This window comes from Eulemur rufifrons, chromosome 28 (genome assembly GCF_041146395.1).
Source record: "Eulemur rufifrons isolate Redbay chromosome 28, OSU_ERuf_1, whole genome shotgun sequence".
NCBI lineage: Eukaryota > Metazoa > Chordata > Mammalia > Primates > Lemuridae > Eulemur > Eulemur rufifrons.
In genome coordinates, this window is record NC_091010.1 from 64236269 (window position 1) to 64247500 (window position 11232).

At 55.6% G+C, this 11232-nt stretch overlaps 1 protein-coding gene across 1 annotated transcript; it reads left to right on the forward strand.

The window, feature by feature from the left end:
* Positions 1–6410: 6410 nt before the first annotated feature.
* HMX3 (H6 family homeobox 3) lies at positions 6411–8096 on the forward strand. The gene is made up of 2 exons (XM_069460751.1): positions 6411–6813; positions 7423–8096. Exons 1-2 carry the CDS (start codon positions 6411–6413, stop codon positions 8094–8096), a joined length of 1077 nt encoding a protein of 358 aa, XP_069316852.1.
* The last annotated feature ends 3136 nt before the right edge of the window (positions 8097–11232 follow it).

Below are 11232 nucleotides of genomic sequence, written 5' to 3' on the forward strand. Positions count from 1 at the left end.
CTGCTAAACACCCTGCTGTGGGAATACTATGCACAGCGACGCAGATGAACACAGGCGCATTGAGTCAAAGAAGCCAGACTCAGAAAGAGTATGTACTGGAGGTGGTTATTTATGTGAATTTCTAGAACCAGAAAAACTAATTGTTAATGATAAAATCAAATCTGTGGTCTCTTGGGGGGCATTGGGGGAATTGACTGCAAAGTGCCGGGAGAGAACTTCGAGAGGGGAGTGGGGTTTGGCCGTTACTCAGGTGCATACATTTGACAAAGTTCATCAGACAATATCCTCAAAATGTGTGCACTTTATTGCATAGTAAATTATACTTAAAAAGTTGATTGAAAAATAAAACTCCAGTGTGGTGGTCCTCCGTTCCACTCAGAGTGAAAACTGACTTCCTACCAGGGCCTTTGGAGTCCCATGTGGTCCACTTACCTCTGTCATCTCTCCCACTACACCTGCTCCCAGTGCCTGCCATAAGCCTGTTGCTTGAGCACTTCCTTCTGCCTAGAATGCTCATGCCAACACCCCACCTCCTCAGAGTTTTGCTTAAAACTCACCTTCTTAATGAGGCTTCACTTGGCCTCCTGATTTAATTCTACAATCCTCCCACCCCAGCATTTCTGTTCCCTTTTAAATTTTCTCCATAACACTTACCACCCCTAACATAGTTTAATTTATTACCTTTTTTTTTTAAGAGATGGGGTCTTGCTCTGTTGCCCAGGCTGGAGTTCAGTGGCACAATCATAACTGGCTGCAGCCTTGAACTCCTGAGCTCAAGCAATCCTCCTGCCTCAGCCTTCCAAGTAGCTGGGACTACAGGTGTGTGCTACCATGCCCAGCTAATTTTTCTTATTTTTTGTAGAGATAGGGTCTCGCTATGTCACCCAAGCTGGTCTCAAACTCCTGGCCTCAAGCAATCCTCCTGCCTCAGCCTCCAAAAGCACTGGGATTTATAGGAGTGAGCCACTGTTCTGGCCTAACATACTTTATAATGTACCTGCCTATCCACTAGAATGCAAGCTCCCTGAGGGTAGGGATCTTTGTGTTGTTCACTGAGGCATCTCAAGTGTCTGAAATAGTGCCTGGTACATATTAGGTGCTCAACTAACATTTGTTGAACATGCCATAGTGATGTTCTTGGTATTTAGCAGGATTTATTTTGGAAATCCCAGCCTGTCTTAGCAATATAAGAGAAACCAAAGGAGGATGTCTGTTCCACAATGGGGCCCTGCACAACTTTGGGGCCAGGGGCCTCCCTCTGAAGTGAGGTGTGAAGAACACACCATTTTCAGGGGCAAGAGCTGAAAGGAGGATGAGCCCCAGGGATGGAGTCAGGGACCTTGTGCAGCCTTTTCCACAAGGAGAACCTCCTTCCAAGACATGAAGCATGCTCTGCTTTGTTCACAATTTTTTTTTTTTCAGATGGGGAGGCTGGGACACAGAGAAGTCCAGTGTCCTGTCAAAGCCTGCAGCAAATTATCAGCCAAAGCCCACAAAACATCCAGACACTTCTAGACAATAAGATTTGACATAGCAAAATGTATAAATCTGCCCTTCTCTGGCCCTAATGAGAACTCTGAGGAGAGAGAGCAACCTGCAAATAATTATGTGTGAAAGATTCTCGGTTTGGGGAGAAAGATCTTTGAAGACAAGAGAACCAGGAAGAGAATGGGGGACAGGTGTGTAGGAGAGCCAGCTCACTCCTTGGTAGTAGAGTAAGGCCCCTTGAAGCAAGGGAGCCGTTCCTGGGGCTCCTTCCCCTGCAGGGCTGTGTTAGCTGTCTCGGAGAAACCCTGCCACAGCAGACTTTGGCCTGTGGGTTCATCCTGAAGAAGGAACAAATGAACGAATGAAGAATGACAGCAACAAGAGCCAGCACTTACATGACACTTCCTGTGTGCCAGCACTGTCCTTACAACAACGCTGTGAGGCCAAATGTGTTTTAGTTCTCTCTCCAGCTCCCCTTTGTCACACTCTCTGTGCCTTAGTTTCCTCATCTGTCGAGTGGGAATAATACTCCTACCTACCTCACTGGGTCATAGTGCCTGGCTTAGAATGACTGTTAGCTTCATATGATTATTACCCTTACTGTCAGGAAGTGGCTACTCTAAGGACATTGTATGTGGCTCAGGTCACATACATGATCAAGGACAACATGGCCATGACCCATCTCCAAGGGCTATTTACTTTCTCAGAGTTAGAGTCATTGGCCAAAAGGAGTGGTCTTTGGCAGCATTTCTGGTGGCATTGGGAAAGATGGGAGAGAACTTTCCAGGAAAGAGGGCCAGAGCACATGTAGCCTGGGCCACAATTTACCCAGGATCACAATCCCAGGCTTTTGTCCATTCTGCCTACAAATCAAAGACCTGCAGGTCAGGAGAGTCAAGTGGTAAAATGGGATCATCAGAACCAAGGCAAAGTATGGCTACGTTAACTGTGGTGGCCTTCAGCCAGCCTGGGAGCTTTGCAGCTTTGACTAAAAGCCTAAACAGTTCCCCCTCTCCCATAGATAAGAAGGTGGGCTGTCCCAGGAAGTTATTCCAAGGAGGACCCAGTTTGGCTATGGAGGGAAGCAACCTTCTCTTAGGCGAGGTATTGGAGAATATGGAACGCTCCCCTCCTTTGGAGAACTCACAACTTACTGACTTGCATGTGTGCACAAGTGTGTATGTGCTTTGTGTGTGGTGGGCTTGGGGCAGGTGAGGACTCTGCTCTCTCTCAGCGCTCCTTTGCTAGGCCTCACTCTGTTGTGTGAAAGTTAGGTGTTAATTACTAGCGATCTCCAGGCCCCCTCTGCCCTCTTGGCCCCTTTTCCCAAGGGGAGCCGTAGAGACCCTGTGCCAGGCGGTCCATCTGCTTTGAATTAGCCTGTGAAAGCACCTCCGGTGGTCCTATGTCTGGGGCTCCTTTAGGTTTTGTAAAATGAGTCCTCAAAAGACCTCAGATTTTCATTAAACCCTGTAAAAACTGCTTTTGGGTATGATCAGGCTATCTGAAGGACCCCAGTCCAGTGGGCCAATCCTCTGCAAGGGAACTTTGAATCTATTCATTTATTCGTTCGTTCATTCATTCATTCTCTCATCTCAGGCATACAGACATTGACAAGCAGTTAAGGAGAGCCTGCTGGTTGGCAGGCTGCGCTCAGTCCTGCGAGGACGAGGCAGCCCTCTCCCTTCCCCGCTTCGGGCCTCCCAGGAGCTCACATCTAGCCTGCGATCCGGACAGGCACCGCAAGATAAGCTACAGAGGGGACATAGAAAGGGCGTAAAACAGAGGCGGACGAGACCACTTCCTGCGGTGGCCGGGTAAGGGTCAGCAGAAATCTGAACGCTGTTTTACACTCTGCTTCTCCCGGAATCCAGAAAAGAAATGCTTTTGTTCTCTACCCGCGGCCGGCAAGGGCGAGACCGCAAGGACTTTCAGCTGCTGCGCCCGACGGTGGTTCCTGCGGAGCCCGCGGGCCTGGCTCAGGATGGCCCATAGAGGGCGCTGCTCGCCCGACTTTGACTGGAGTCCCGCGCGCCAGGGAGGGGAGGCGACACCCGCGCCAGAGCGCGAGAGAAGGGCTGTGCCCGCGCCTGGCCAAGCTCCGCGAGCTTCCTCGAAGCGGAAGGGAAAGGTGTGTGCATCCTGCTGGTCAAGCCCAGCACCCCTAAAACTCAGAGGATGCGCTGGGGGTGCTGCCACCCCATAAACCCCCTTCCCTGGTCAAAACGGGGACGCACTCGGACGCACCAGAGCACTCGGGCGCCCCCGGGAAGGGAGTCACCGGGAGAACTTGGGCGACAGAGGAAGAGCGAGGCTCGGGTGGTCTTGTGGCAGGGGCGGGGGCAGTTGTCCCGGAGTCTTCTCCAGCTGGTTTCTTCCCCCACCCCCAATCTGGGTCTAGCCCTGGACTCGTGATCAGCCCAGAGCCCAGCTCCCGGGACAGACTTTCAGCCTTTCCGGTGACGTCGTCGCCCCGCCGCTGCTTTTCCAGGGGAGACAGAAGCTCTTCCACTTGTCTTAGTTTAAAGGAGGCTTCCACGAGTCAAAACTTTGGCCAAGTTTGCACACGTGCGCCCCGGACCCCAGATCTCCCACGACACGCGTGCACACTTGCGGAGGTCTCTCGCCGCATCCTCGGCTGCGTGGCCCGCAAAGACCTACATGCATTGAGCCATTTCTGCGGTTGGGGAGAAAACGACTTCTGGGTGCCCGCAGCAGTTGGGTGATCTAGGCCCGGTCTCCTCCGCTCTGGGAGCCTGTTTCCACCTATCAAATACGAGTGTGAGACCCACTCCGTTTGAATCTTAGGGGTGTGATTCGTTCCAACTCAGATTTTGGATGTTGTGGCGTTTTGCATTCCAGTTAAGCTCTGTACAAACACAAGGGAGTGATAATAATGATGACAATAATTGTTTGTGGAAGCACCATTTACGATGCTTCCAGGTTCCCAACGCAAAAGTGGAGTTCACTCATGTAGGCGAATGTTTGCCGAAAGAAACACTAAATGCGTCCGGATTTGGTGAGGGAGGGTCTAACGCCCCAGGACCAAAAAATAAAACATACCTATTTCTCAACTGGGGACCCGAAACGGTCGCGTCTGCCAATGCAGGGCGGCCTTGAATTAGGCGAGGCTCAACCCAATGAAAAAGAAAGCGGTGGGGAGGCGAAGCGACCACAAAAAGCCCTCGGGCGTGCAGGAGCGTCACCAGGGGTGCAGTGGGGTGAGGTCAGTTTGCCACTTTCTCTGATCCAGGAGCTGTCTCTAGGGAAGGGACCCCCCCCCCCCAAACAAACCTGATTTACTGGATGCTTAAACCTAAAGTCTTAAATATCTGCCTCATGGGCTTCTCTTGCGACCCGGGGACGTGTTTTTAAAGCCGAACAGAGTCGAGTGACCTTCCACTCAGCTGTTCCTCAGAGACCAAGTTGCAGTTCTCTAGGGACTTGGAGGCCATCGGGACGTGCTGTGGGTGCCGCTGACGCGGCTGAGGAAGTCCCACAGCTGCGCCTTCGGTTCACATTGCCCCTATTAAAGCGTTACGCAGCTCCAAAGCCGGCCTGAGAGGCTTCCTGGGAGAAAGTGCTGCCTGCAGGGTTGCAGGCTCGGAGTTGATCCGCGAGCCTTGGGCACCGGCGGCCAGAGGAGAGGAGTGCCCTTCGCAGTGCAGCCGTCGATGCGCGGCCCCGGCGGTCCCAGCAGCCCCACCAATGACGTGCGGCCGTCGGCCGTTCGGCGCCCACTCGCAGAGACTCACTCGGGCCCCTGCTCCCAGGGGAAGGCTCACTCTTCGGTTTTCCAGGGCCAAAGGCCAACGCTACACGGATTCCTGAGCCCGCAGGCGCAGTGCGAGGACTTACACCCCGATTCCCTTCCTATCGGATAGACGGTGGGCGGGGAGCCCAAATTCCCTCTAAGTGGCCGCACCCTTCCTAGCAGGCTTTGGGGAAAATGCTGAGGCCGCCGGACACCAAAGAGTAGGAAAGTGATGAGTTCGCCGCGGGCTGAGGTCGCATCCTGCCTCCTGCGCCGTTGCGTGGCTCTCCAGCCACTTGGGGGCGGCGGGTCCCTGCCGAGTCCCAGGGGGCGGGGGAGCTGCAGCTGTGAGCGCAGATAACCCCGAAGTGACCCGGGCGGGCCTGGCCCATCCCTCCCCCCTCCAGCAGGCCTGGCGGCGGGAAGCCGGTCCCTGAGCTGCAGGGGGGAGAGGAAGGCGCGGATCCGGGCTCGCCTCGCGGCTGTCAGTGCGCTCCGGCCGGGGCGCCGCCTGCTCCACGTCCCTCGCTCGCCTCCAGCGCTCGCAGGAGCGCTCCGAGTGCCTCTTTAGCGGGAGCCAATATCCTTTTGTGCTAATAGGCTTGTCCTCATTTGCTGCCTAATTGGACTATATAAAGCCAATAACAGGCGGGCTCTTATAGCCCGAAGCCAAAGCGCCAAAATCCGTGGGAAGGCGAGGAGGGGGCGGTGGCGGAGGCGGCTGCGGGGCCCGGGCTCGGCTGAGCCTTCGCCTGCCTAATCCCATTTGCCATTGTACGCGCCCAATCGCCGTATACTCCCCGCATTTAACTTGGATGACATTTTGATTTCATCATTAGCATCCGGCGCCGGATTGACGCAGCCCCTAGTCGGGGACTGCTCTCGCTGCCTCCTCCCCGGGAGCTGCAGCCGCAGCCGAGCCGCCTTGCTCCCTCGGTGCCGCGGCAGGGCCGCTCCCCGCCCCTCGGCACCCCTCCCCCATGCGAGCCCGCCCCGGCTGGGTCCTCACCCCGCCCTCCCGCGGCTGGATTTGCGCCCGGGGCGGCCCCCTACTTTGCGCCCCGTAGTTGAGTTCCGTTTATGGTCTGATTTCCGGCCGCTCGCCTGCTCGCCCGGCCGCCCGCCTGTCCCGCTCCCTCCCTCCCGGGGACCCGGAGGAGAGGGGACCATGCCTGAGCCTGGGCCGGATGCCCCCGGCACCGCCAGCGCGCAACCCCAGCCGCCGCCACCCCCACCTCCCGCGCCCAAGGAGTCCCCGTTCTCCATCAAGAACCTGCTCAACGGAGACCACCACCGGCCGCCCCCTAAGCCGCAACCGCCCCCACGGACGCTCTTCCCGCCGGCCTCAGCCGCCGCCGCCGCCGCCGCCGCCGCCGCCGCCGCGGCGGCCAAGGGGGCTCTGGAGGGTGCCGCGGGCTTCGCGCTCTCGCAGGTGGGCGACCTGGCTTTTCCCCGCTTTGAGATCCCGGCGCAGAGGTTTGCCCTTCCTGCGCACTACCTGGAGCGCTCCCCGGCCTGGTGGTACCCTTACACCCTGACCCCCGCCGGCGGCCACCTCCCGCGACCTGAAGGTACCGACCTCTCTTTGAACTTTCGTTGTCCCCCTGCGCGCCAGTCTCATCCCCACCCCGCGCTGCTTCCCATCGCAGCCCTGGGACCCCAGCACCTGCAAACCCTCTGTTTGGCCAACTTCCTCCGGCCCCTAGCCTGCATCTCCTGCCCACGCGCTGGGTAGCGGCTGCCCGGGAATCCAATCCCACTTGGTGAGAAAAGAAGTGGAGTTGGAGCCCGGGGCGCGGGCGTTTCCCCGGAAAAGTGGCTTTAGGCATGAATGGGGAGGCTTCGGACAGTTGGGGCTTGGGACGCCACCTGGAAGGAGGGGGTGATCCGGCCAGGCCCAAGCTGAAGGCTAATCGCTTCGCGGGCCCCTTGCTGGGGAGCTGAGGGGATGGAAGTGGCCGCGCTGCCATCTGCTCGCCTGTCCTGGGGAGGAGGGGGATCCAGGACGTGGCGCCCTTACTCTAGCCCTGGAAGGAGGAGGCCGGCGGACAGGGTGAGGCCTCAAGGCCCGGGGCCTGGAGGCCAGCGCAGGTTGAGCCTGCGGCCCCCAGGCGCCGGGCCTCGCTCAAGGCTATGTCGGTGTGCGTGTTGTGTGCGTCCGTCTGTCTGTGTCTCCCCAGCCTCGGAGAAGGCCCTCCTGCGCGACTCCTCCCCCGCCTCCGGCACCGACCGCGACTCCCCGGAGCCGCTGCTCAAGGCTGACCCCGACCACAAGGAGCTAGACTCCAAGAGCCCGGACGAGATCATTCTGGAGGAGAGCGACTCCGAGGAAGGCAAGAAGGAGGGCGAGGCGGCGCCAGGCGCGGCTGGGGCGAGCGTAGGGGCAACGGCGGCGACGCAGGGCGCAGAGGACTGGAAGAAGGGCGCCGAGAGTCCGGAGAAGAAGCCTGCGTGCCGCAAGAAGAAGACGCGCACTGTCTTCTCGCGCAGCCAGGTCTTCCAGCTCGAATCCACCTTCGACATGAAACGCTATCTGAGCAGCTCCGAGCGCGCCGGCCTGGCCGCGTCGCTGCACCTCACCGAGACGCAGGTCAAGATCTGGTTCCAGAACCGCCGCAACAAGTGGAAGCGGCAGCTGGCGGCGGAGCTGGAGGCGGCCAACCTGAGCCACGCCGCGGCGCAGCGCATCGTGCGGGTGCCCATCCTCTACCACGAGAACTCAGCGGCCGAGGGCGCGGCGGCAGCGGCCGCAGGGGCCCCAGTGCCGGTCAGCCAGCCACTGCTCACCTTCCCGCATCCCGTCTACTATTCGCACCCGGTGGTCTCGTCCGTGCCGCTTCTACGGCCTGTCTGAGGCCGGAGAGGGGAGAGGGAGGGAAAGCCCGGCCCGCTTCCGGACCCCGGAGGAGACTGGGCTGGGCCGAGGGCGCCGAGATGTCCAGCGGCCTTCGGGAACCCGGGCTTCGGCGCGCTGCCCAGGCCTCCCATCCCCCCAATCGGTAGTGTTTTGTAAGTATTTGTAATGCATTTTCGTGCAATTCATCCCTAATGGATTTGAGGCGCTTCCCCTCTTTTGATTTTGGCTTATATTAAGAGAAAGCAGGGAAAAGACAAAATTCCCGGGTCAAATATTTCAGCTAAAAGCTTTTGTAAAATGTGCAGCCCTCCCCCAAATTTGCATTGCTCTGTGGCTTTTGGTTTTATTTTTGTAGAATGAAAATAAGCGCAAAACCCGAATTCCTCTCGTTTATCCGTGTTCTTTAGAACTATTTTCAGAATCCAGAGAGAGCAAGAATTCATATGGCAGTACTTTTATTTCTGGATGTGGTTTTTTCTCTCTCCACCCCCAGTCAGTTATCCTCCACAATTTTCAGAATCTGAGCAGCCTCTCATAAGAACCCCGATGCAGGCTGCCTTTCTCTCTGGCAGAGGTCTGTCGCAATTAACCTCTTCATCTTTCTCCTTTTGTGACGAAGAATTCTAAGAGTTTAAAGGGAAAAGACAAGACAGCCAAAAATCAGAACTCTGACTATTGAAACAGTTCCACTTCTGGCCCGGTTTGAGTGGTCTTATTTATTAGTAGCATTTATTTGGGGAATTTCACTTGGTAAATTATTATTAATATTACTGTTATTACTTTGTTCCCTGTTTTGAGAGAGTGATTTCAATATTTTTTTAAATCATTTATTTTATCCTCTCCCCCTCCCTTTTTATTCTGCAGTAACTGTTGTACTTTGACCTGTGCAATATTGTACAAAATTTTCTGAGAGCCCTGTTTCCTCCTCCACCGAGGGGAACGGACTTTTCCACTGTATAATCATGATCATTCATTTCGCAAGAAAAAAATAGGCAGGGGAAAGAGGGGAAGGAAGGAAACAAGCATAGGTAGAGATTCTCAAAGGAGTAAGTTAGGCATACTGGAGCGCTTTAAGTGAAGGACAATCAATTTAGGAGAATTTTAACTTATTTGATAAATGTACAGGTTTCTTGTAAAGTTCACCCTCAATTCCCCGGGGCTCCTGGCTCTGTTACCCAATCTGTTTTGTTTCTGTCACCTACACCTGTTGTTCTGAGATAGTTTGTTTCCCTCATCTCCCTCACCTCTGCCCGGGTTCAGTCCCTTTTTAAGAAAAAGAAGAAAAAAACCCACAAAATATTGTTACACTTAATGTTGTCGTGAAATTGAATTAATTAAAAAGAAAAGAAAAGCGAAGCCTTTCGTGTTGCCAGAGTGTGTAACTTTGGACGATTTTTCCCAGAGCAGGTGTCTCCAGAACTCTTTTCTGTCTTGCTCGCTGGCTGCCCCTGAGCTCGCTAAGTCCGCCCTGGACGCACATCCCTATAACCCAGGAGGCGGGCGGAGACAGAGGCCGCTTTGTTCGTGACCAGGCGCGATCTTTCCCCGGTATCTTCCGAGACTTGAAACGCCCAGCGAGCACGGAAGAATGCGGGGCGGAAGGGGGCAGGACTTAGGCTTATCTAGTTTTTGAAATTCGGCAAAGCAACAGCCGCAAGAGGCAAAATACCAGAGACAGCTGGTATTTCTGAGCGCAGGGCTGCAGCCTCGCGTTCCGTTCCCAAGCCACGGTTCCTTCCAGAGCTGAGAGCTTCTGGGCAGGACATCCCTGAGCACTGGTCAAACGGCTTAGAGGGTGGTGCGCTCCGGTTGTACCTAGGGTGGTGGAGGGAAGAACGGAGTGAGCTTAGAGTTTAGCTGCTGCCACAGGCTGATCACCAAGTCCGGCTGAGAGAGGGCAACTCCGGGGATGCCAACCAGCTCTTGGGACGGTGGCTCCCACTGCCAGGACAGGGACACTTCTGCAGGGCTTGCGGAACTGTGGCTTCGAGGGCGGCGTGGGGATGGGCACTGTCCTGATGTGCCAAGTGCCAGGGAACAGAGGCCAGCCAGCTGCGCAGCAGAAACAGAGAGGACCTTGTCCCCTCCCTGCCAGGCCCTTCTCTGTCCACCGGTGCCTAACACCTGGAGGGAGGAATCTCTAGATCTCTAGTTTCTGTCCTGGAAGCTCAGCGCTTGCCACGCCCGCCCACACCACTGCCAGGCGCAGGGCCATCGCACTGTTGGTCCTCAGCCTATGGAGGCACCGCTCGCCGGACCGCCTGGAAGGGCGAGTCCGCTCGACAGAAGCAGGTGCTTTGACGCCCCTTCCCAACCGGGTGAGGCCGCCTGCCTTTAAGCTGGGGGGGTGTGCACGCACAACTTCTGGCAGGGCATGTTTGAAGCTGGGGAACCGAAAGGGGGAGATAAGGAACCCGGAGGCTGGAAGGATTCCGGAGAGCATGCCGCAGGGCGTGACCGCTGGGGAGCGCATGCACGCGCTCCCTTACCTCTCCCAGTGCGTTGCCAGGCTCTTCAAATTCAATCGACACAATTGATTCTACTGTGGCTGAAACGTCGAGTGTCGTTTTCTGTTGATGGAAAACTGGCCCCCAAATAAACCAGCATGCGTATTTATGGCAAAAATTTAGCCTGGACCCCAGTGAAGATAGATCTCCCTTTATTTCCCTCTGGTTTGGAATAAAAACGAGGGCATGTGTCACAAATGAAAAATAAACAGAAATTTGGGGTCAAAATATGTTGTTCCTTGTGTAACCTACAAACATAGTGATGCCTTTTACTGTTGGCAATACTAACCTCCAGACAGGCCAATAACAGCTCATTAAAAATAATGTTGCAATAGCAAACACATTCTTAGATTTTACAGCCAGGACACGATGTTATCAAACGCCGAGAAAATACTTCTTTATTTGTGTTTGGATTCTAGAAAACGGTTCTTGACTGACCCGGTCTTTACAAAGTCAAGAAATAACTGGTTCTCCACAAGCACAGTTTATCCTTTGTCCTGCTCCCCCTGGCCTTCTTTTCCCTCCTGTTGGGGAGCCCTGCTGTCCTGGAGCTGTCGGTCCCTCCCCAGAGCCAAAGTGCGAGCCCTGAGGAAGGGGGGTGGCGCCAACACGGCCGGACAGCTTGA

Excerpts from the sequence above, each read along its gene's own strand:
- HMX3 (XM_069460751.1), top strand. The coding sequence starts at position 6,411 with ATGCCTGAGCCTGGGCCGGATGCCCCCGGCACCGCCAGCGCGCAACCC. Across the intron at positions 6,814-7,422 it reads CCACCTCCCGCGACCTGAAG|CCTCGGAGAAGGCCCTCCTG; the intron begins GTACCGACCTCT and ends GTGTCTCCCCAG.